The sequence below is a fragment of the Stigmatopora nigra genome, chromosome 16 (assembly GCF_051989575.1).
Source record: "Stigmatopora nigra isolate UIUO_SnigA chromosome 16, RoL_Snig_1.1, whole genome shotgun sequence".
Lineage (NCBI taxonomy): Eukaryota > Metazoa > Chordata > Actinopteri > Syngnathiformes > Syngnathidae > Stigmatopora > Stigmatopora nigra.
Window position 1 is genome coordinate 2,544,845 of NC_135523.1, and position 19,999 is coordinate 2,564,843.

The window sequence follows — 19,999 nt, forward strand, 5'->3', positions numbered from 1 at the left end:
CTTAGATTAGTACTTTACCGGCAAATGTTTTCATAAATATTCGTTTTAAATGCAGGGAAAAAAAGGAAGTAGAATAACATAGCGGTAAATCTAGCCACGCAACGAGGAGATGAAGAGCTGCTAGCGGGGAAACGCCGTGCTGGATTTACCGCTTCTTCTTCTTTGAAACGGACTCGTAAATGTTTTTGATGCCCCGCTAATAAATTTCCCGGGTTCGGGCGAGGGTGGGTGTGTCCAAACGATAAACAACGTGGCTGAAAAAGTGCAATCCTTTACAGTGTTTTGGATTTATTGACAGTTTACACTCCAGTACTTGAATCAAAAGTACACTATTTGCATGATTTACGATCTAATGGCAAAGGAAATGATAGAAATGATGATATCTAGCTATAGAAGGATGGAAAACACTGTGTGGAATTTCTGTACTCTTGAATGTCCTCCCCCTCGCTTCCCACGTGCGCAGGGGTGAAGAGGCACCCCCGTAAAGCCGCCCTCGGCACACACCCCGCCGCTCATTAGATGTGGATAGGTCGCTCCCGAGTTGTAGTGGTGTGCATCCGCATGTAAATGTGCGTTTGTGTCGGCGAGAGGTTTCCCCAAGAGACAAAGATAACAACAACAAAATAGCAATTTGTTGGCAGGCAGTCGGGAAAAAAAAAGCGCTCATCTGCATCCACAAGCTCTTATTTTGCACTTGTCATATATTGATTCTTTTATGTAGGCCTTTTTGTTTCTAAGGTTTTGTCGAGTAAGGATCTTTGGGGGAGGGGTGGGGGTACTAGCAGTGTGTCTTGTTTTTTCTAGAAATAACATTGACATAGAACTGGTGCTCGGACTTTTGGTCGCCGGTCTTTTGGCGACAGAGAGTTTACTGTTGAAACCAGCTCTCAAAATTATAGTAATGAGAGAGAGTTTAATATCTAAATATCTACTGTTTTCAACAGTACTTTGATATTAAACAGTACTTAGATATTAAACGCTCTCTTTTAGATATCTAATTCATGAATATAATTTTGAAAGCTGGTTTCAACAGTACTTAGATATTAAACAGTACTTAGATTGTAAACAATAGTTGGATATTAAACAGTACTTAGATATTAAACAGTACTTAGATATTAAACTCTCATGAATATAATTTTGTTTCAACAGTAAACTCTGTCACCATTTGACCGGCGACCAAAAGGGACCAAAATACCGGCGACCAAACGTCCGGTCACGAACTTAACCGTGATTGAAGGTAAGTGTGGCATTCAAAAATTGTTATGTGGAAATATAATGTGTTTTCACTCTTCTTTTTTAGTCAAATTGCAACTGTTGTTTTATTCGATTGTCGCCACCGAGTGGTCAGGAGTCAAATTAGATTTAAATAAAATAATACTTTAAAAATCAATTCCTAATTTTCCTGGTTTCTGCACTACAAAACAGAAGCCACCACCGCGTCATTGAAGCGTCGCCATGACCGCAACGTCAGCGCTAGCCGATGAAACATTCAGTGAAGTCCTACTCACCGTAATTAAACTGTATTGACTTAATTACCTCTCCGTCCGACAGGGTAATCAAACGGATCGGGTTCAGGCTCGGGGCCAGCTAACCTTTCCCTAAGGTGTCCGTTACGCTACTTGGCCTTCAAGGGATAACCTTACCGTTAGTTTGTTTATTATTAGTCTTTCGGGGGCACTCCAACAAACTACCAACACATTAATATTCAATTATCTAAGGTCCACCAAGTCCACTTACAAGAAAGACAATTAATTCAGTAGAAGAAGAAGAAGAGTTCGAACCCCACCATCCATCAAAAGTTGTTGTGGGTAGTCCTTCTTTGCTGAAACGGTCTACCCAACCTGGGCCCAAAAGGAAAATGATGTTGAGACGTATTAAAATGATTTATGGCTGTCAAACGGCGAGGACAGATGGCGGTCCTTGGATCGGAGCCGTCACGTTAACCTTCCAGAGGAAAGGATCACGAGTTGGCAGTCCTGTCGGGTCACGGCTCTCAAAATACCTTTTTACACGTCGCAGATTCTGCAATCAGTCGCTTGGGAGACAAACTAAGTGAAAATTTAAGTCATTTTATTGACATTTTTAAGGACTTTTATTATCATAATGTCCATTTCTAAGTAATCTGGATAACAAACTACCTATTTTGTATTAGACAAAGACCATTTTAGATATAATATTCTGAATTTGTTATAATTAAATGGATTAAAAGCCCTTTCATAGATCTAAAACAATGTTTATTTTAGCTTGTTTCTATATATATATATATTCTGTTTCAATGTACTAACTGTTGGTTAACATGTCCAACCAATTGTGTGTCCACCCCTAAAAGTATATATTTTCTAAATTGACCTCCCAAACTTGAAAATGACAACTTTTATGGGGCATAAATGTTTTTGCAGGACTCCAATTGGAAGTACCAGAAGGCCCAAATACTGTTGAGAGCGCTAACCCTCAAGCTCGCCTTGTCCGCAAATCTACAGACGTCGTTAAAAAGCTCATCTCCCGCTTCGGTCTCATCGCATCGAGTCCATATATCGCCAGGAACGCCGATCGGGAGAAGAGAGCAAAACGTCCTCCCGGCGGCACCCAAACAAATACACGGAGAGACATTGTGAGTACTACTGTGTCTATTTTTAAGGAGGGAGTATTGGGTAATATGGATGACTTCATAGGATGGGTATTTTCAATGAGACAACTGCCCACAAGTGTGGGAAGCTGAGGAGCTAGCTAGCTAGCATTGCTGTTGAACAACTACAGGGAATTGAGCCTCCTCAGCTGTTGCCAACTTGTACTTGTATTCGTATATGTTGCAAACTAGATGCTGAGATCCTGAGCAATGTTCTATATTATGTTATATTATGTATGTTGGTTCCTTGGAATTGCGTTTAGACTAAATACTTGGTGTGTAATGACTAAGTTTATGTTTAGGTTGACTTTCAATTGCTAAATCTGTTAAAAAATGTGATGGGGAAAATTCTGGGAAGTTGTTGCATGGTTGTTCATGTTAGAAGTTAATAGAAAATGTTGTAAATTTTTTCAGATTTTTATTTAAAATTAACAAAAGCAGTTATTGTATTTAAAATCAGGAAAAAATAGATATTTTTCCCTTTTAATTTTTAAATTTTTTAGTCTTAACGTGATTTTTGGATGCTGTTTAGCGTTAGCCATATGCTAGCAAGAAGAAAACAACTTCATTGGAAGTCTCCCAGTTTAAAGGAATCGGACCAATGTCGCCTTCAATGGAAGCCAATGAATTCCCACGTAAGACAATGTTAAAGGCAAAGTGACAACTGAGCTTTTGAACCTGAGATGTGACTACATGTCCCTTTTGCCAAACAGAGTTGACATCAAACAAGCCCTGTTTTTTCTTCTTCATCCCGACATTAGCAATCCACCGAAGATTTGACGAGAGTTGAGCCAAATCCTCCACGTTTTAAAACGTCACCTCAAACGATTGTGGGAAGACTCCAAAGCCAGTCGATGATGGCTGGCCGTCGCTAATTTGACGTCGAGGGATGATCGATCACAACTTCAAGCCTGGCCACCTTAATCCTGTCTTCACCCACACTTTTTTTTTCTCTTTCTTTCTCAAGGACAGACGTCAGAACCATCGGCCAATTAATTGACAACGGAGAAGCCAACGTAGCGTTTAAAGAGTCGTTCGGCCAATAACCTTGAAAGAACTTCTAACAAAGCCGTCACATCAAGATTCAACATTTTAGTACAATATTATTAGGGAAGTTTATGAAGTCATCATTGCCTACTTGGCCCATTCCCAAGAAAATATCCTAAGGTCAGAGAAAGTCCAATAATCAATGCAAAATATGTATTTTAAAGCTATAATACATTGATTCAATAGAAAAACATAGTGTTGACATATTTGTATTTCATTTAACCAATGCTAATCTTGATCTCTTTTGTCACAGGTGTCAAAGATGCGGCCCAGGGGCCAAATCTGGACCGTCCCATCATTTTGTGTGGCCGAGAAAAGTAATTGGTGAGTGCCAATTTTTTGTTTTAGGATCAAATTAAAATGGAGTTAAGATGTGTATTAAATTTCCTGATTTTTCCCCCTTTTAAATCAATAATTGTCATTTTTTAATCCATTTTTTTCAGTTTTTAGTTCAAAAATCAGTTTGTAAAATCTAAAAATATATTTAAAAAAAGCTAAAATAAACATTGTTTTAGATCTATTAAAAAAAGGAATAGACAATGCTTTTAATCCAGTACTTTTAATCCATTTATAAAACAAAAATCTAAATATTACTGTCATGTAATATATAAAACTTGGCTTTAGTACACTATTAAACACACATTATGCATTGCTACTATATATTCCTGATCATTTTGTTCCCCAATTTGCATTTTCATGAATTTACATACAACAAAATAAATGTTTTAATCTTCTTGTTGACAATATTTCTCCCTTTTTTTCTCCAGCATTCTCCTTTGTTATTGTTTGGCCGTTCTCAGCTGCGTCACAGTAGGCGGTCACAATGGGAGTCCAAATAAAACCCACACACACACACTTAAAGTACACACAATCCCGGTTATATTATGCAAACGACAGCGCTAAGCTACGATCAATCGTTTTTTGCGCCACAGCTAGCTCGCTTTGATTGATAGCCCTGGCGAGTGATTAACATGTCGATGGCGTTAAAAAAAGACCTTCGCTAGGATTTCACCGGGGATTTCATGCCGTGTTTGTCGTGTCGTCGTGGCGTGTATTTTTGACTGGCCGCTAGCCGTGTCAGAGGTGAACAGGTGTTTGTGGCGAGACGAACCGAGAGAGGTGACACCGATTTACAACGGCGGGTCATTAACGCCAAGGCCTCTGGTGGGCGCGGGGGCGCTATGCGTGGACCTTGACACGGCCGCCCGCCGTCTTTATAAATAGACAGCGGGGAGGAAAAAGAGAAATGGCGCGCTTGGTTATTATTGTGTCTTTTGCGGCCTCGTTAGGATCGCGGTTGGGGGTCTCGCTGCGAGGGTGGGTGAGAGGACTGGACTGTCCCCAAATTTCAATAGATGACACTTTTGTTGAGCTAGATCAGATAGGGGCAAACTACGGCTCACGGGCCACATACATAGTCCAAATAATTTTATTTTGGTGTTTTTAATGTATTTTTTATTGAGTTTTTTGTATTATTACTTTTAAATTATTTATTATTTTAATTAATTATTAGATTTTTTAAATATTATTTTTTAACCCAGTGGAAGCAGCTGTGTCCACTCTTATTTGTTTTTGGTGTTTTACAGCCCCTCCATCTTTTTTTAAATGACATTTTAATATTTCTTAATAAATTCCTTTTTACTTTACTTTGTACTTTATACTTTAGTGATGAGTATGTTAATTATTTTAGTCATTTTTTTTCTGTTTATGTTTCATATGTACTGTTAACGGATGCACTTTTTTATATGTATCCTATCTTGTGCTGACCCGGCCCATCTGGCAAATTTTTAAAGTCAATGTGGCCCCCCGGGCCCAAAAGTTTGCCCACCCCTGAGCTAGATTCACACATTTACAACAGATAGTAGTTTGAAATGGACTGAATTTGAAAAGGGGAAAAGACCCATGATGCATTTATTGATGAATCCTGCCTTAGTCACTAGTTCCCTGATTGACTGGAGCACCCGCCTGTATTTTCCCTTTCCGATTTGTCAGCAAACAGCGGCGGCGTGCAAACGTATTCCCCTCCCTTTCGCTCTCTCTATCCTCCCTGGGCGCTTGTGACGGCGTCAGCACATCACGGCGACGCCTCATAACGCGCCACCTTCGCGAGGGGACCTCGAGAGGACAGTTCTGTGACGCGTGTGATTGAAATATTCATTCGGGGGGCTCTTTATTCCCCCCAGGTAAACCGTCAAGTACGCTGGCCCGGTTTGAAATGCGCTGCTATTTGCTTAGCCGAGTTATTTGAGGTCACAATGACAAACTTGACAAGCCATTTTTCCTATAAAGTACATACTATTACAGTAGCATACATAATGGCAAATATGTTCTGGAAAGTTTGTTATTTAAGTGAAAAAGTTGGTCAATTTTGCTGTTTTTTAATGAATTCTTTTGACGTTTGCAAATTGTTTTGAGAGTTTTAAATTTGACCATTTTAAACATGTTGGAATCCTTCGAAGTATTTATTTATATTTAGAAATGTGGACTCAATCCAGTTTGAGTTTGGCACTTGTCAAAAATAATTCAAAATACTCACTTTGCATTCAATTTAGTTCATTTTTTTTTAGACATTTTTGAATTTACATGTTCTGAATTTCTTGTTTTCCAGGTTGGTCGTAAATTTTGACATTCTGAAAGGTCTTGGGAAAGTCTACAAAAAAAACCCAAAACCATCAATTGAACTTTTTGGAACACATGAAAACAAGGCAAGAAAATGAGCAAAAAACTAAACAAAAAAACCCACCACACTTCCTTTCACAGGTAAAAATCTTCAATTTTAATGTATTTTTTTAGCATTATTTCAAAACTGACAAGGACTAACTTTTCCATTTCTCTCAATCAGGTCAAAATAATATTTCAAAACACAACAAAAAAGCAAGCAAACTGAAAACAAGTTTATTTGAACTGGACAAAAGTAAGTCAACTTTAAAAAGTACAATAATGACTACATACATAACACTTATCATTAAATCACATAGTTATTTTTAGTGTACAGTCCTTTGAGACTTTCTGATAATTTTAGACTTAAAATAGAATGATGACGGACGCCATACAGAAAATTCTCCATGTTTTGAATTTCTCCAACATGTCTTTTGCAAAATGGCGTCCTGGCTTTCCCGGTCCCAGTGCAAATAATTAATGGCTTCCATATGCGATCTGCCATTAAAGAGCGCCGCCCCCGGGTGACGCCGGCGGCCAGCCTTTAACCTGCGGCCGGCCGGCCGGCATTTGTGCGGCAAATCCTCCCTTGAATCAATACGCCGCTATCGATGGCCGCTTCCCCGGGAGGAAAGGGACCACGGCGGCCAAATCGATGACACGTATGCTCGCCGTAATCAAATTTCGGAAAAACGCTTGGCTAAGGGGAAACGGGGGGAGGAGCTCTATGGGGAAATATCATGGCCGTATTGAACAATATTGGGAAAACTGATAACGATATTGGGAGATAATAAGGGATGCATTATTTAATGAGGCTTGTTTATTCATTTAAAAGAAGTTCATTAGACATTGATAAGTGCTAAGATAAGGCGGCTTTTGGTTACGTGTGTTAGCTTGAGACGATTCTAGTTGGTGAAGGATGGTCGCTTTTCCAGATCGGTTTTCGCGTCTCAAGTTTTTAGTCCAGGTTAGTTTTAGGTTTTTTTTTTTCAATTTATGAAGAGCGTTGGAGTTAAATTTGACAAAGATTGTAGGAAAAGCAGTTTGTGGCCTTTGTGTATTCAACACAAACTCTTATGTCATATACTACAGTTGTCAAAGTGGAGGCCCGGGGGCTAAATGTGGCCCGCTGTATCATTTTGTGCGGCCCGAGAAAGTAAATTATGAGTTTATATTTTAGGATCAAACTCAAATGATGATAGATCTATATTATATTTGCTGATTTACCCCCTTTTAAATCAATAATTGTCATTTTTTAATCCATTTTTTCTCTGTTTTTAGTTCCTAAATCAATTGTTAAAATCTAAAAATATATTTAAAAAAAGCTAAAATTAACATTGTTTTAGATCTATAAAAACTGAATATTCAGGGCTTTTAATCCAATCATAAAAAAAAAATCTAAATATTTCCCCACATGAAACCTAATTGACATTAATAACACCCTTGTCATATACTCTTTGTCATCTGCATAGAAAACGTCTTTCCAATGTATTGCAAAATCCCAATCTTGGTCCAATATTTTCCAACCCCTTATTTTCTTTCCTTTTTTCAGTAGTATATTTAATCATCAACTCCCAGCTTAAACAAATTGGACACCTATCCCCCTTAAAGTCTCTGAAATAGTGCTTCTCCATCTGTAGCGCCGTGTAAAAAGCTGCCGATTCATCAACTTTTGCACGGCCAAAGTCTGTCGTACGGCTCCGTATCCAGCACGCCGGTGGCTTCCCGCGCCACTCACTTCCCACACAAATCAGCGTTTACGCAACGGCGCCAAACACCGAGCGCCCGCCCCCCCCAACGCCGCCACCGCCGCAACGCAACCCCCGCCCCGCCTGTGAGCGCGATCCGCCCGCCCGCCCGCCTGCCGGCCAGTAGTCAGTTAGTTCACCTCTCGCCGGGGAGGTGCCGCAGCCCCTCTCTCCGCTCGCCGTTCGTTCACTCTCAGCCGGACGCTAAGTCCCGGACGTTTTTTTTCTCTCCACGCGACGAGGCGGTACGCACACGGAGGCGGGACGCTCTTTATTTATTTTTTCTTCTTTTTAGGACAAGGATGGAGCTTTGAGAAGGCGATTTTTGATAGCGTTGATTTGGACGGACGAGATGCAGGGCGCGCGGTCCTCGCGCCGTCGTGCCAGTGGATCGATCGGAGGAGCGGAGTAGGACCGGGGATCGAACCCGCTTGGATGGAAGAAGTTTTTGTGGATGAAGGGGAATTTTCTTGGCAAGGTAAGGGCTTTTAAATACTTTGGTTAAAATTTTTTGGTGGAATTTTGATAGGGTTGAGTGTTTTTGGGGAAATAGATTCGTTTATGGTGTGTTATGCTCTAGTTTTTCTTCAACTATTGCATTTTTTTGCACGCCAACGACTAGCTAGGGTAGATATTTGTTGTCATTTTTTAGATTTAGTGAGTTTGTGCGCTTAGAAAACAAATAGATTCATGTAAAAAGTATTTTTGATCTCTTTTTAGTCCTGTACTCAATCTAGGGAAGGTAAAACCTGCTCAATAATATCCCTTTATTCATTTTTGAGTTATCTCAAACAAGTAGAATACCAAATACATAACAAATATTTAAATATTACTTGTTAATGTTGTTATACTTTCCCATCCAGAAATTTTTTAACATGACATTCCTTTGAATGCATGTAAACAATTCAGTGGAGCTTTTATTGTGATAGTTTACAGCTCAATTGAAGCCCTTTCATAGAATCAATAGATCATCGTTTTGCTGCTAAATATTGACTGAATGATTAGTAATTAGAAGATTGACAAGTCTGTCCACTTAAACAAATGCATGCAGTTTATTTTTGCCATGTCGTCAACTGTGATTTAGTCTAAAGATTGATTGAAATAGCCAAAGTAGAATACAGTTAATAACATGTATACAAAAATTGGCATTTCTGAACAATAGGCTATCAAATAGACATGAGAAACATTATCGCTGCTCCTTAGGGCTTCTTATTTTCAAGATAATGTATAAAATGTAGAATTCATCCCAAGAAAAATGACAGCCAAGATAACAAACGAGAGCAGGTTTTCTAAATGTAAATCCAACCACAAACCAAGACAATGATAACTCTCCACAATGTTCTTTCTCGAGAAATATCGAGGTTTTCGTCCAAATGATTGATTCCAGCCGCTACCTCCACGCGCACTCGGCCTAGCGGGGTCATTACCAGTGTTGCAGAGTTAATTTGGAATCGCGCTGGATATTTCATCACTCAAACTCTTTGCTCTATTTCCTTCCTTAGCCATGGAGAGACTTGCCTTGAATGGAGACGCCTACTTCTAGCCTCATTTTACCGGACTTTATCAAAACCACTATGGCCGAGAAGTCTGGATCCATTGGGTTCCAGCCCTCCGACATCCCACCCCTTCCTCCCGTCCCACCAGAACCTGTCGACATTATCCGTACAAAAGCCCGTTCGCGGCGAGTCCGTCTGAACGTAGGCGGCTTGAACCACGAAGTCCTCTGGCGGACCCTGGACCGGCTCCCCAGGACCCGCCTGGGGAAGCTCCGGGACTGCAATACCCACGAATCCCTGATGGAAGTTTGCGACGACTACAGCCTGAAGGAAAACGAGTATTTCTTCGACCGCCACCCTGGCGCTTTCACTTCCATCTTGAATTTCTATCGCACGGGCAAGTTGCACATGATGGAGGAGATGTGCGCCCTTTCATTTGGACAGGAGTTGGACTTTTGGGGCGTGGACGAGATCTACTTGGAGTCCTGCTGCCAGGCTCGGTACCATCAGAAGAAGGAGCAGATGAACGAGGAGCTTCGCCGGGAAGCCGAGACCATGAGGGACCGCGAGGGGGACACCGAGTTCGACAACACATGCTGTCCGGAGAAGAGGAAGAAGCTGTGGGATCTTCTGGAGAAGCCCGGTTCGTCAGTGGCTGCCAAGGTAATGAATCTCAATCTGATCCGGACCGGGATTTTTCCACTTTTATTCTGATTTTGCTTTTTCTTACGAGTCAATACGTTGACTTGTTCTTGGCTAAGTGATAATAAAATTTGTGACATGCCCTTCGACTGCTCCGCTAACTCATTGCATCTGGCTTGCGACCTCGGTGAAATCATTGTGACTGGACGTTTGGTCGCCAGTCTTTTGGTCGCGGGTCAAATGGGGACAGAGTTTACTGTTGAAACCAGCTCTTAAAATTATATTCATGAGAGAGAGTCTAATATATAAGTACTGTTTAATATCTAAGTACTGTTTATTATCTAACTACTGTTTAATATCTAAGTACTGTTTAATATCCAAGTACTGTTTAATATCTAAGTACTGTTTAATATCCAAGTACTGTTTAATATCTAAGCTCTGTTTAATATATAAGTACTGTTTAATATCTAAGTACTGTTGAAACCAGCTCTCAAAATTATATTCATGTGAGAGTTTAATATCTAAATATCTACTGTTTTCAACAGTGTTTAGATATTAAACAGTGCTTGGATATTAAACAGTACTTAGATAATAAACTCTCTCTTAGATATTAAACTCTCTCTCATGACTCTAATTTTGAGAGCTAATTTCAACAGTAAACTCTCTGTCACCATTTGACCGGCGACCAAACGTCCGGCGACCAACCATCCGAGCACTCCGGTCATTTAGGTCTTTTTGGGGGGTCTGAATTATCAGGATTGTTCAGCAAATTGCAGTCTGGGTAGAGGTTCTCCTGCTTACACAGCCGGTGGAGTCCTACCACAAACCTGTCTTCTGGACCATGACTTCATTTGGTTTCTGTTCCACGTGAAAAAGTCCCAACTTCCATTTGCATCCCTTTCGGGCCTCAAAGTATAATCTGGCTTGACAAAAGAAGACGGATCATATTTACAGCATTGCTTTCAGTACACTCATCCTTCATGCATTATTCCTGTGCAAAGCGCTAAGTGATTTGCAATTGCCAAGGATGCCGTCCATCTGAGGTTAATAATTGCATCCTAGGCCGTAAAAGCCAACCCCTTTCCTTTCGGATATATTTATAAAGAGCGCTCTGGCTTTCTTTGGGAGGGAAATCCTGCCCTTTCACCTTTGATTGCATCAATCCTTTACTGTAATGTTGGGGGTGACTTGATTGGCTGAGTCGTGAGGACACGCTGTCAAGTGTTCCTTTGAAAATAGACTGCGGATGACTGCGGCGTGAGGTCAGGGAAGCCTTTTAGAGGCCAAAGGCCAAAGCTTTGAAAGCCCATCTCGCACTTGCAAAGCCATGAGAGCAATGTTGGAGATGGAAGAGTGGAAAGGTCAGAAATGTGAGGACTGAGAAGCTAACGGATCCACTGAGGGAAAGATTCAATGTCAACAAGTGTGGTCCAGAAATGTAATTGAAGGAAAGGAATATGTGGCCCAAGGATGCTGAGCTGGATTGTTGAAAATCATTTTACATGAATAATGAATGAAGTGGTTACAAAAGGAGAAATGGTTTTCAGGCTGTGGTGATTCTGGGACTTGGGTATTGAACGATGGACTCCGATGCAGATCAGGAGGTTCGGATTGGCAGGTAGAGTTTGGAGGTACGAGTTTAGATAGGGTTTTGGACGGTGGCAGAAAAGATGTGGCTTGGGGGATCAGTTTCAGTTCCAGTCTTGAAGTTTTGATGATCAGGAGAATTATGTGACTGCAGGGTTTTAGGTTAATCCTTGAATCGGGGGGATCTGGATTTAGTTTTGGGATCAGATATGAGATGACATTTTGCCCTGAGGGCTTTTTGTTAGGATGTCGGGGAGAGGAATCAGGATAAGGAGTGCTTACTGTAAGATTTTTCAGATACATATTTGTTTTAGGGATCCAGACTACTAGGTGTTGAACTAAAGGGCGAAGGTCAGGCTAGAAATCAGGTTCAGGACTTGGTTTTATTGCTATAGTGTCAGTCATCTGGATTGAGATTCAAAAATAGGAGTTTTGGTCATAGATCAGATTGAATTTTTGCATAAGGGGGATTTGTTAGATAAAGATTGGGTTGTAGAGTTAAAAAAATGCTACTAGCATAAAAGGCAAGGGTTATGGATCAGGTTAGACTGTTATAAGGGTTATGGATTTGTGTGTATGCTTAGAGATCTGGATCGAGATACTCCATGGGTGATTTGTTTCCATAAATATACTCCAGTTTGGGATTAGTGGGTGTTAATGTACACTTTTAGATTAGCATCCCTTTTGTCAATGCCTACCTTGGAGCTGATTTTCATAATGCAATCATGAATGTAATAAGAAGTGTTTTGCATTCCATTCACCAGCCAACAAGTACTTTTCCAATCAATAACCGGGAGCATTTCACAGGCCTGATTGCTTCCGTCTTGACATTTCACATTGTTCTTTTTAATCATTTCTTCTTGCAATACATAAACGCATGCAGAAAATTAATGTACTACCTTTTTTGGAAGAGTTCTTTTGACAGGTTTTTGACGACATATTTTGGCGTCACATACTTTGAAAGTGGAGGAATTTTACCACTTCTACAAATTGTGGTTGTCCTACGTGAAATCGATACACGCTGACGTTTTAGGGTAAGAAAATGTACTTTGTTTTTCCGCCACTATTCACTTCATGTTGTGATAAGCAATCTTGCCCACAGGTTGCTGAAATCCAGCTTCCAGTCATTTCTTTGTCTCGCCTTGGTGGAATAAATCGACCTAGCCTTGTAAAGCTTAACGTTATAACTCACATCTTGGGATGTTTTGTTAGCTAGAGCTACATTTTCTCCCTTTTGGAATCCTCCTTTGACTTTCTGCAGGTTTTCTGTAATCACCAGATCCCTTGCCCGCCACGTTTGGCCACCTAAATCCTCTTATCCCGCCATCATAATCAGATCGGAGGGGACCTCCTAGATTCTGGGTTGGCGCTGACATTTATCATCCACGTGCTTGACGGTCCTAGCGTCTCTACGCGCCAATGCGTCACTGTAATTGTCTGCCATGGCGCGTTTGTAAAAACAGAGATGGAAATAGAACTTCAAATTGAGAAAAACGTCATTCTTAAACCAACAAAACAAACCAAAATGCTTTTTGTTGCTAGTTCCGTTAGCGTTGATCCTAACACATCCATCCCAAGGTCGTAGAGAACATTATCGATTACGCTAAAGCTGCCTTTCTAGTAAATAACGGAGCGTCTTCCTCGGCCTGAGTTGAAAGGGAACTTGTGAGAGTGCATGGGAGGTTATTTAGAGAGAGCCAATGATGCTGGCTGCATCGTTTGTCGATGCCAATTAGCTGCTACGCTAGGAAAACAATTGCCAGGACAGAATTAAGATGATACCATGCAGTATTTGACTTTTCTTCTATAGAACCTAGCTTGTGTGTATCATTTTTTTAGCACTTAGCTTTTTCCAAATCCTTTTATATATTATTTGCGTGTAAATGTGACATTACTTAATAAAAATCCAAATTAGGAATATGAAATTACTTAGTAAAAATCCTAATTATGAATGTAAAACTACTTAGTAAAGATAACTTAAGTAATTTTTTTTTAAAATAAATGTAACCTCCCCAGCATACAATTAAAACTATTAAACATTTGCAATGTAAGTAATACTAAGAGACATATTCAATACTCTGTTTTTCTTTTTCTTTCTTTTAAAGGATTATACCAGGCGTGGAAAAGAATTTCAAGGAGACTCAAGGTTTATTTTTTTATCTATTAGGAAGACAAAGCATCAAATAAATTTCAATTTCCATTAACATGCATCAAAAATGTAAAGGTATTCCATAAACAAGAATAGAAGGCAATCAAAAATCCCCCAGTTTCCTCGCCGCCGTCCCGTTGGCCCCGGGAGGCGTCGCAAATGGCGGCCGGCGGTGGTGATGGTGGAAAATCATCATTACCGCTCGCCTGCTTGCTAACGTTGGTGGTGTCCATTACACGCATCGGCAATTGCCGTTGGCCTCGTGTGGACAAGCTGGCCTTTTTTTATTTGAAAATAAAAAGCTGACCTTAGCTTTTTTTCCGCCCCCTGGTATGGCCACCTTGACATCTCGCGACCACTTTGACAAGCTCATACTTGACTTCTACTCCAAAATACTTTGTATATACAATATTAAATGGCATGTACGTATATATATTTTGAAACAGATCCGGTTTTGTCTCCGATACGAGTATCACAGTCCCAAAACGGTTTGTCGGCACGTCATTTGGCCCCGCTCTGCGTTTGCAAGGTTGCCACGGCGACCGCCGCCCGCAACGCCATGACTTATCGACACCGAAGGAGCGCTCCATCTCGGGCCGGCCTACGTGAGAAGGCAGAGCAGCTGGTACGTTGCCGTTTTCTCACTTGGCTTCTGCCCTTCCTTTCCGTTGCGTATCTTTTTTTTTTTAGGGAGTTGATCTCGAAATTGATGCGATTTGCCATTGTGTAAAAATAACAAAAGATGTTTTGCAAGAGAGGCTTTTGTGTTTATAGGCACGGAGAGAAAAGAATGTTTCTTGTAGACCCGTCCGACGTTTTTACAGCGTTTGAGCAGCCAAAGGATGACTTGCAGGGAAGTCATTATTTAAAAATAAAAGCTCAAGGGGAACGGAATTAGTGAGGTTAAAAGGGGTTGCAGTTACTGCTTAGCTAAAGTGTGCCATTTTGCTACTGCGCATTTTAAATCAGTCGATTTAAGGGCAAAATGTGATCTTAGTTTCAATCCGAGACGCATTCAAATATTTCATAAACGCTCATACTTCTTATTATATTCTATCTAACAATCTTATTATTATTTGAGAGTAGTTACTACATCATGGAATTTTTTTGTATGGATTTTTTGTTAAAATGTGACTCTTTTACAGGAGTTTTCAAGTGTTTTGCAGTTTTCACGGTAAGATTTTCACAACTACAAATGTCAGTATTTTCGCCTAAATTTCAATTTGCCATTTTCTCGTTATAAATCCCTTCGCTAGAAGTTCATAACAACCTTTTCCGAATTTAAAACCCTCTGTTCCTACTCTTGACAGTCCACTTTACAACTCCATTTACGTTGCGATGTAAGTCACAGATAGCCGCCGCCATAAAGCCGGCCAAAGCGTAGATATAAAAAACAGGCCTCTTAATAACACGTTGGCACGTTAACAACACGGAGCAACTACGCACAATTATCCAGTCTATAAAGTCTGAGAAATATGGATTCTTTTTGCGTAGCCCCCACGCCGCTCTTTCTGGGAATACCGACAAGAGATTAGGATGTTGTATTTAAATGTTCCGCCGCATTGTGAATGGGCAAAGGCTAATGCGGATTAGCATTTCAAGTATTAAATCAGTCCGGACCACAGTAATTCATCTACCCGTCAGATGCAATATTCATCCGTCTGTTAGTTTTTCGGGGGGGTTTTATTCTGAGATTGCACCATTGATATTTTTGAAAGAAAATTGTAAATCAATGTAAAGTCGCTATAAGGTAGTGAAGTTTAAAATAAGCAATACAATTAGAGGCAATCTTATCCCATTGCGTTTTTAACTGTATGTAAACAAATCTTAAATTGTGTATACTTTTTTCTTAGCCTGGCTATAGGTTTCAAGAAAAACCTAGCAGCCCGCTAGGCTTATAAATCAATGCGAAAAGCCTTCGGCGACATAGCCATGTATAAATGACAACACTACTCTTTCCCAAACCAGACTTAATATCCCCCAAACAGTTTTAAAGCCTCTAGGCAGCACGCGACTTTAAAGGTGCGCATCAACGAGATTGACGGGATGCTAGCACGGATTTACAGCGTCACGTTTAATCCACTTCGACACTCTTCAGCGAATTGATGTATGCTTTCATTTTGGCACCATCTACAATACATGAATGCTACATATCTATTTATTTAAGATATCATATATGCTAAGGGTGTTGGTTTGTGGGCTGCATTAACGTCACTCACCGTTTTAGATATAATATTTAGATTTTATTTTTTTGTAAAATAGATTAAAAGAATTGGAATAAAATCCCTGAATATTCATTTTTTTATAGATCTAAAACAATGTTTATTTTAGATTATTTAAAATATATTTTTAGATTTTACAAAATGATTTTTGAACTAAAAACAGAAAAAAATAGATTTAAAAAATAAAAATTAGTAATTTAAAGGGGGATAATCAGGAAATTTAATATCCATCTATACTCTTCATTTTAATTTAATCCTAAAACAAAAAGTTAGGCACTCGTAATTAACTTTCCGGGCCACACAAAATAATCCAGCAGTCCAAATTTGGCCCCCCATCCACCACTTTGACACATGTTAATCTATCCGTTGCTAAGAACAGAGATACATGTCCCGTTTGTCAGTCTTGGTGCACCCCAATCGTCACGTCGGCAGGGGGGACACCTCCCTCCCGGGACGTGGCGCTAATGCGACAAAGCGCACTTGAACATTCATTCGCGTGGCCTTCACACACACTCACACACACACTTGCTAGCCTGCTGCCCCACATGACATTAGCGCATGTGAGCACGAGCGTGTAGGAGTGCCAATGCAGCACACTGTGACCAACCATGTAAAACCAAACCTGCCACTGGCATGAAATAAAAAAAATCCTGCGCTAGCTACTTTACGCTACTATTTCCAACCCTAGATGTTCGATCCATGTTGGCCATGAGGGACTATCTGAGCTAACTTTGTCCCTCTCGATCAAAGAGGAAGGAAGCACCGGTAGTAAACACACGTAAACACAATTTTATCCGATGGTGCTAAATGTTTAATCAGCATGTTTTTCTGCAGTTTTCAAGTGAAGCATAAGTAAAAAACCACCTTCAATCTTGGCATGTTTTGCGTAAACTTGTTTACTTTATGTTGTCGTTTAAAGAAAATGTCCAATTAGAAGTTTTATAGTGTACTGATGCTTTTTATAGATAAGAAATTAAAATTCAAGGGAGATCGATTAAGGCATCCAATTAGTTTTGATACGAAATACTGTAGAAAATAAAACCCCAATGCAAATCATAGTCTTTAAAAAGCTAAAATAATATTTGAAAAACAATATTTAAAGTCTGAAGAATATTTTCGGTTTAAAATAAATGAATAGATAAAAAAAAAGTTGAAGTTTTTGATTACAATATCTGTAAACAGTTCAAGAATAGGCTTCTAGATCCATTTTTAATTATCTTATTTGACATAATGAGCACCTAAAACACATTTTTTAACTAAAATGTATCCCATAAAACCCATTTGAAAGCTACGATAACCTCTGAAATAACCCAAAGTCACTTTTGTACCTTCCCTTGCTTATGTCATGGCTTATCTCCCATGGCAAACTACCCCAGAAAGATAAGTGGCATCTATGAAGGACACGGAATCATCCCACACTTTTGCCAGAGTTAACTTGTGTCCTCTGTCTGACCCTTGTTTGTGTTCCAGTTCATCTTCCGCCACTGCGACTCCTAAAAGCGCCGATTTACTACCTGGCGCTAAAACCATTTTGCTTGCTGCTAATCCGCCACGTGGCGGGCGCCTATTTAAAACCTGGTGTCAAATTTAGCGGCCGTAGAGGTGCGCCAAACGTCACTTTATCATCCTGATGGCTTCATCTTTGCATATGTAGAAAGAGGATGATTTCAGAGATTGGAAAAGATGGTGCGTATTAAAAATAAGAGCATTTTCTTCTAGAAGAATTCCAGACTTTTAATTGGAAATTGAACAAAACGCCAGATCGAATAGATGACACTGTTGAACGGTTTTGCGTAAAGAAGCAATTTAAAATCAATGTCATATACTACAGTTGTCAAAGTGGCGGCCTGGGGGCCAAATCTGACCCACTGCATCAATTTGTTTGGCCCAGGAAAGTCAATTATGAGTGCTAACTTTCTATTTAGGATCAAATTCAAATGAAGAGTATAGATGTATATTAAATTTCCTGATTTTTTCCCCCTTTTAAATCAATAATTGTCATTTTTTAATCATTTTTTTGTGTTTTTAGTTCAAAAATCATTTTGTAAAATCTAAAAATATATTTAAAAAAAGCTAAAATAAACATTGTTTTAAATCTATATAAAAAACTGAATATTCAGGGTTTTTAATCCAGTTCTTTTAATCCATTTATTTAAAAAAAAATCTAAATATTATATCTAAAATGGTCCAGCCCACATAAAATCAAATTGATATTAACATGGCCTCTGAACCAACCCTTGACTTAACCCATTGAAGACACACCCACTAAATCAAATCAATCCTTCCGATTAGCTTCATCAACGATGCTAACAAACTAAAGCTCATTACTGTATCGCCTCTGGTTTTCATTTCCAACTGTTGACTCACTCCATCGGGGGGCTTCCTTCGAAGTTCAGCATCTCCCCGGCGTTATTTATAGCAAGAAAAAAAAGCCACGCCGTAACCAAGACGACCAACAGGGTGATACTTTAGCACTCCAAAAAAAAAACAACACAAAAAAGCATGTAATTACGTTTCTTGACACAGCTGCCTGATTATAGAGAGTGCCGATTACATGGGAACAGATTGTTCACGTAATAATCTTGTTTTGTTTTTTTTCCTTTTAGAAAAACATCGGTACGTCGACTTAAAAAAAAAAAGTCTACTTTGGTCATGTGACGGTGTTGAAGGGCATAAGAATACGCGGCGCGGCGGGGAGTGACTGACGAGCGAGGTGAGAGGGCTAATTATGCGGGAGCGCTGACGACTTAATTAAAAAGAAGGCGGCGTAAAGATGGCGGAAATTATTGGGGGGATTGGCCTTGTCGGGAAAAGGTTAACAACCAGGGAATTTAACTCAAAATGCCACCTGAGATGCTTACACGTCAGATCAGTTCTTTACGAGGTCAGTCGATATTTTTGGGTCGTTAAAACAATGGATGAGCTGAAAAAAATGGCAAATTAAAAAATGTTTTTAACATAAATATGTGCATGTGAAAGGTAGGGCTGCGTTATAATTATATATTTTTTAGGAAAACTTCTAAATTTATTAAATGTTCATAAGTAGTAGTAGTAACATTCCAAAAGTGATTTAAAAAATAGATAAAAATCTAAAGTTGATATAAAAAATAGATTAAATATTCTTGGTACAAAGTTTTACATTTTTAACTGAATTTATCGTTTTGTTTAAGGCTTTAATAACTTTATTCCAACTAGGACATTGTTGTCAATTTTAGGCAAGGATTTGTATTGTTGTCATTTGTCGAAATGTAGTGGATTTTAGGAGTACATTTTGGGGCTGTGTGCAGTTGCTTTCTCTACATTTGAGATCATTGCCTGTTGAAAACGTAGATTTTAACCAATCCATTTTCATCTAGCTAGATAATGGAGACTTTGATAGATAGCACAGTGACCGTAGGTTCAAGTTGGGGTAACAGCTGCCTCCCTCCCTTCCTCCCTTCCTGGACGTTAGCCCAGTTGTCCTTTTTAGCACCTCCGTTTCTAGGAAGGCCGAGCACCTGCTGTCACTTCACACCACCCATTCATTTCCAAGTGTTGAAGACAATAACGGGACGTCCTCTTATTGTTCGTGTCCCAACTCTTAACGCTTAGCTTTTTTTTCTTCCTTCCCATTTCTTGGCTAACTGGATATTTTCAATTAAATTGTATGCTATTATTGTCATTATATACGTATTGTAAGATTTATAGCTTTCACTTTCAGTGCACAAATAACAACAACAAACACAAATATATATACACATACATATACACAGATACACATATACACAGATACACATATATAGATGTATATACATACATATATACATATATATATCCATACCTAT

At 39.5% G+C, this 19,999-nt stretch overlaps 1 protein-coding gene and 2 long non-coding RNA genes across 4 annotated transcripts in view; all 3 read left to right on the forward strand.

Moving 5' to 3' along the window:
- Positions 1 to 1,145: 1,145 nt before the first annotated feature.
- LOC144209867 (uncharacterized) lies at positions 1,146 to 6,411 on the forward strand. Of its 2 annotated transcripts, none has more exons than XR_013329256.1 (5): positions 1,146 to 1,237; positions 2,400 to 2,611; positions 3,594 to 3,793; positions 3,927 to 3,997; positions 6,282 to 6,411. It is a non-coding gene; the product is annotated as an uncharacterized LOC144209867 (long non-coding RNA). The 2 variants fall into 2 exon arrangements; XR_013329257.1 differs by having other exon boundaries at positions 3,599 to 3,793.
- Positions 6,412 to 8,219: 1,808 nt separating this feature from the next.
- Positions 8,220 to 19,999, forward strand: part of kcnb2b (potassium voltage-gated channel subfamily B member 2b) — a 32,036-nt gene continuing 20,256 nt past the window's right edge. The window contains exons 1-2 of the mRNA XM_077736395.1: positions 8,220 to 8,557; positions 9,582 to 10,238. Coding sequence (XP_077592521.1) covers positions 9,603 to 10,238 — 636 coding nt within the window. The 5' untranslated portion in view covers positions 8,220 to 8,557; positions 9,582 to 9,602. The remainder of the gene's footprint in view (positions 8,558 to 9,581; positions 10,239 to 19,999) is intronic.
- On the forward strand, positions 14,412 to 18,884 carry LOC144209874 (uncharacterized). The gene is made up of 3 exons (XR_013329265.1): positions 14,412 to 14,578; positions 15,099 to 15,127; positions 18,782 to 18,884. It is a non-coding gene; the product is annotated as an uncharacterized LOC144209874 (long non-coding RNA).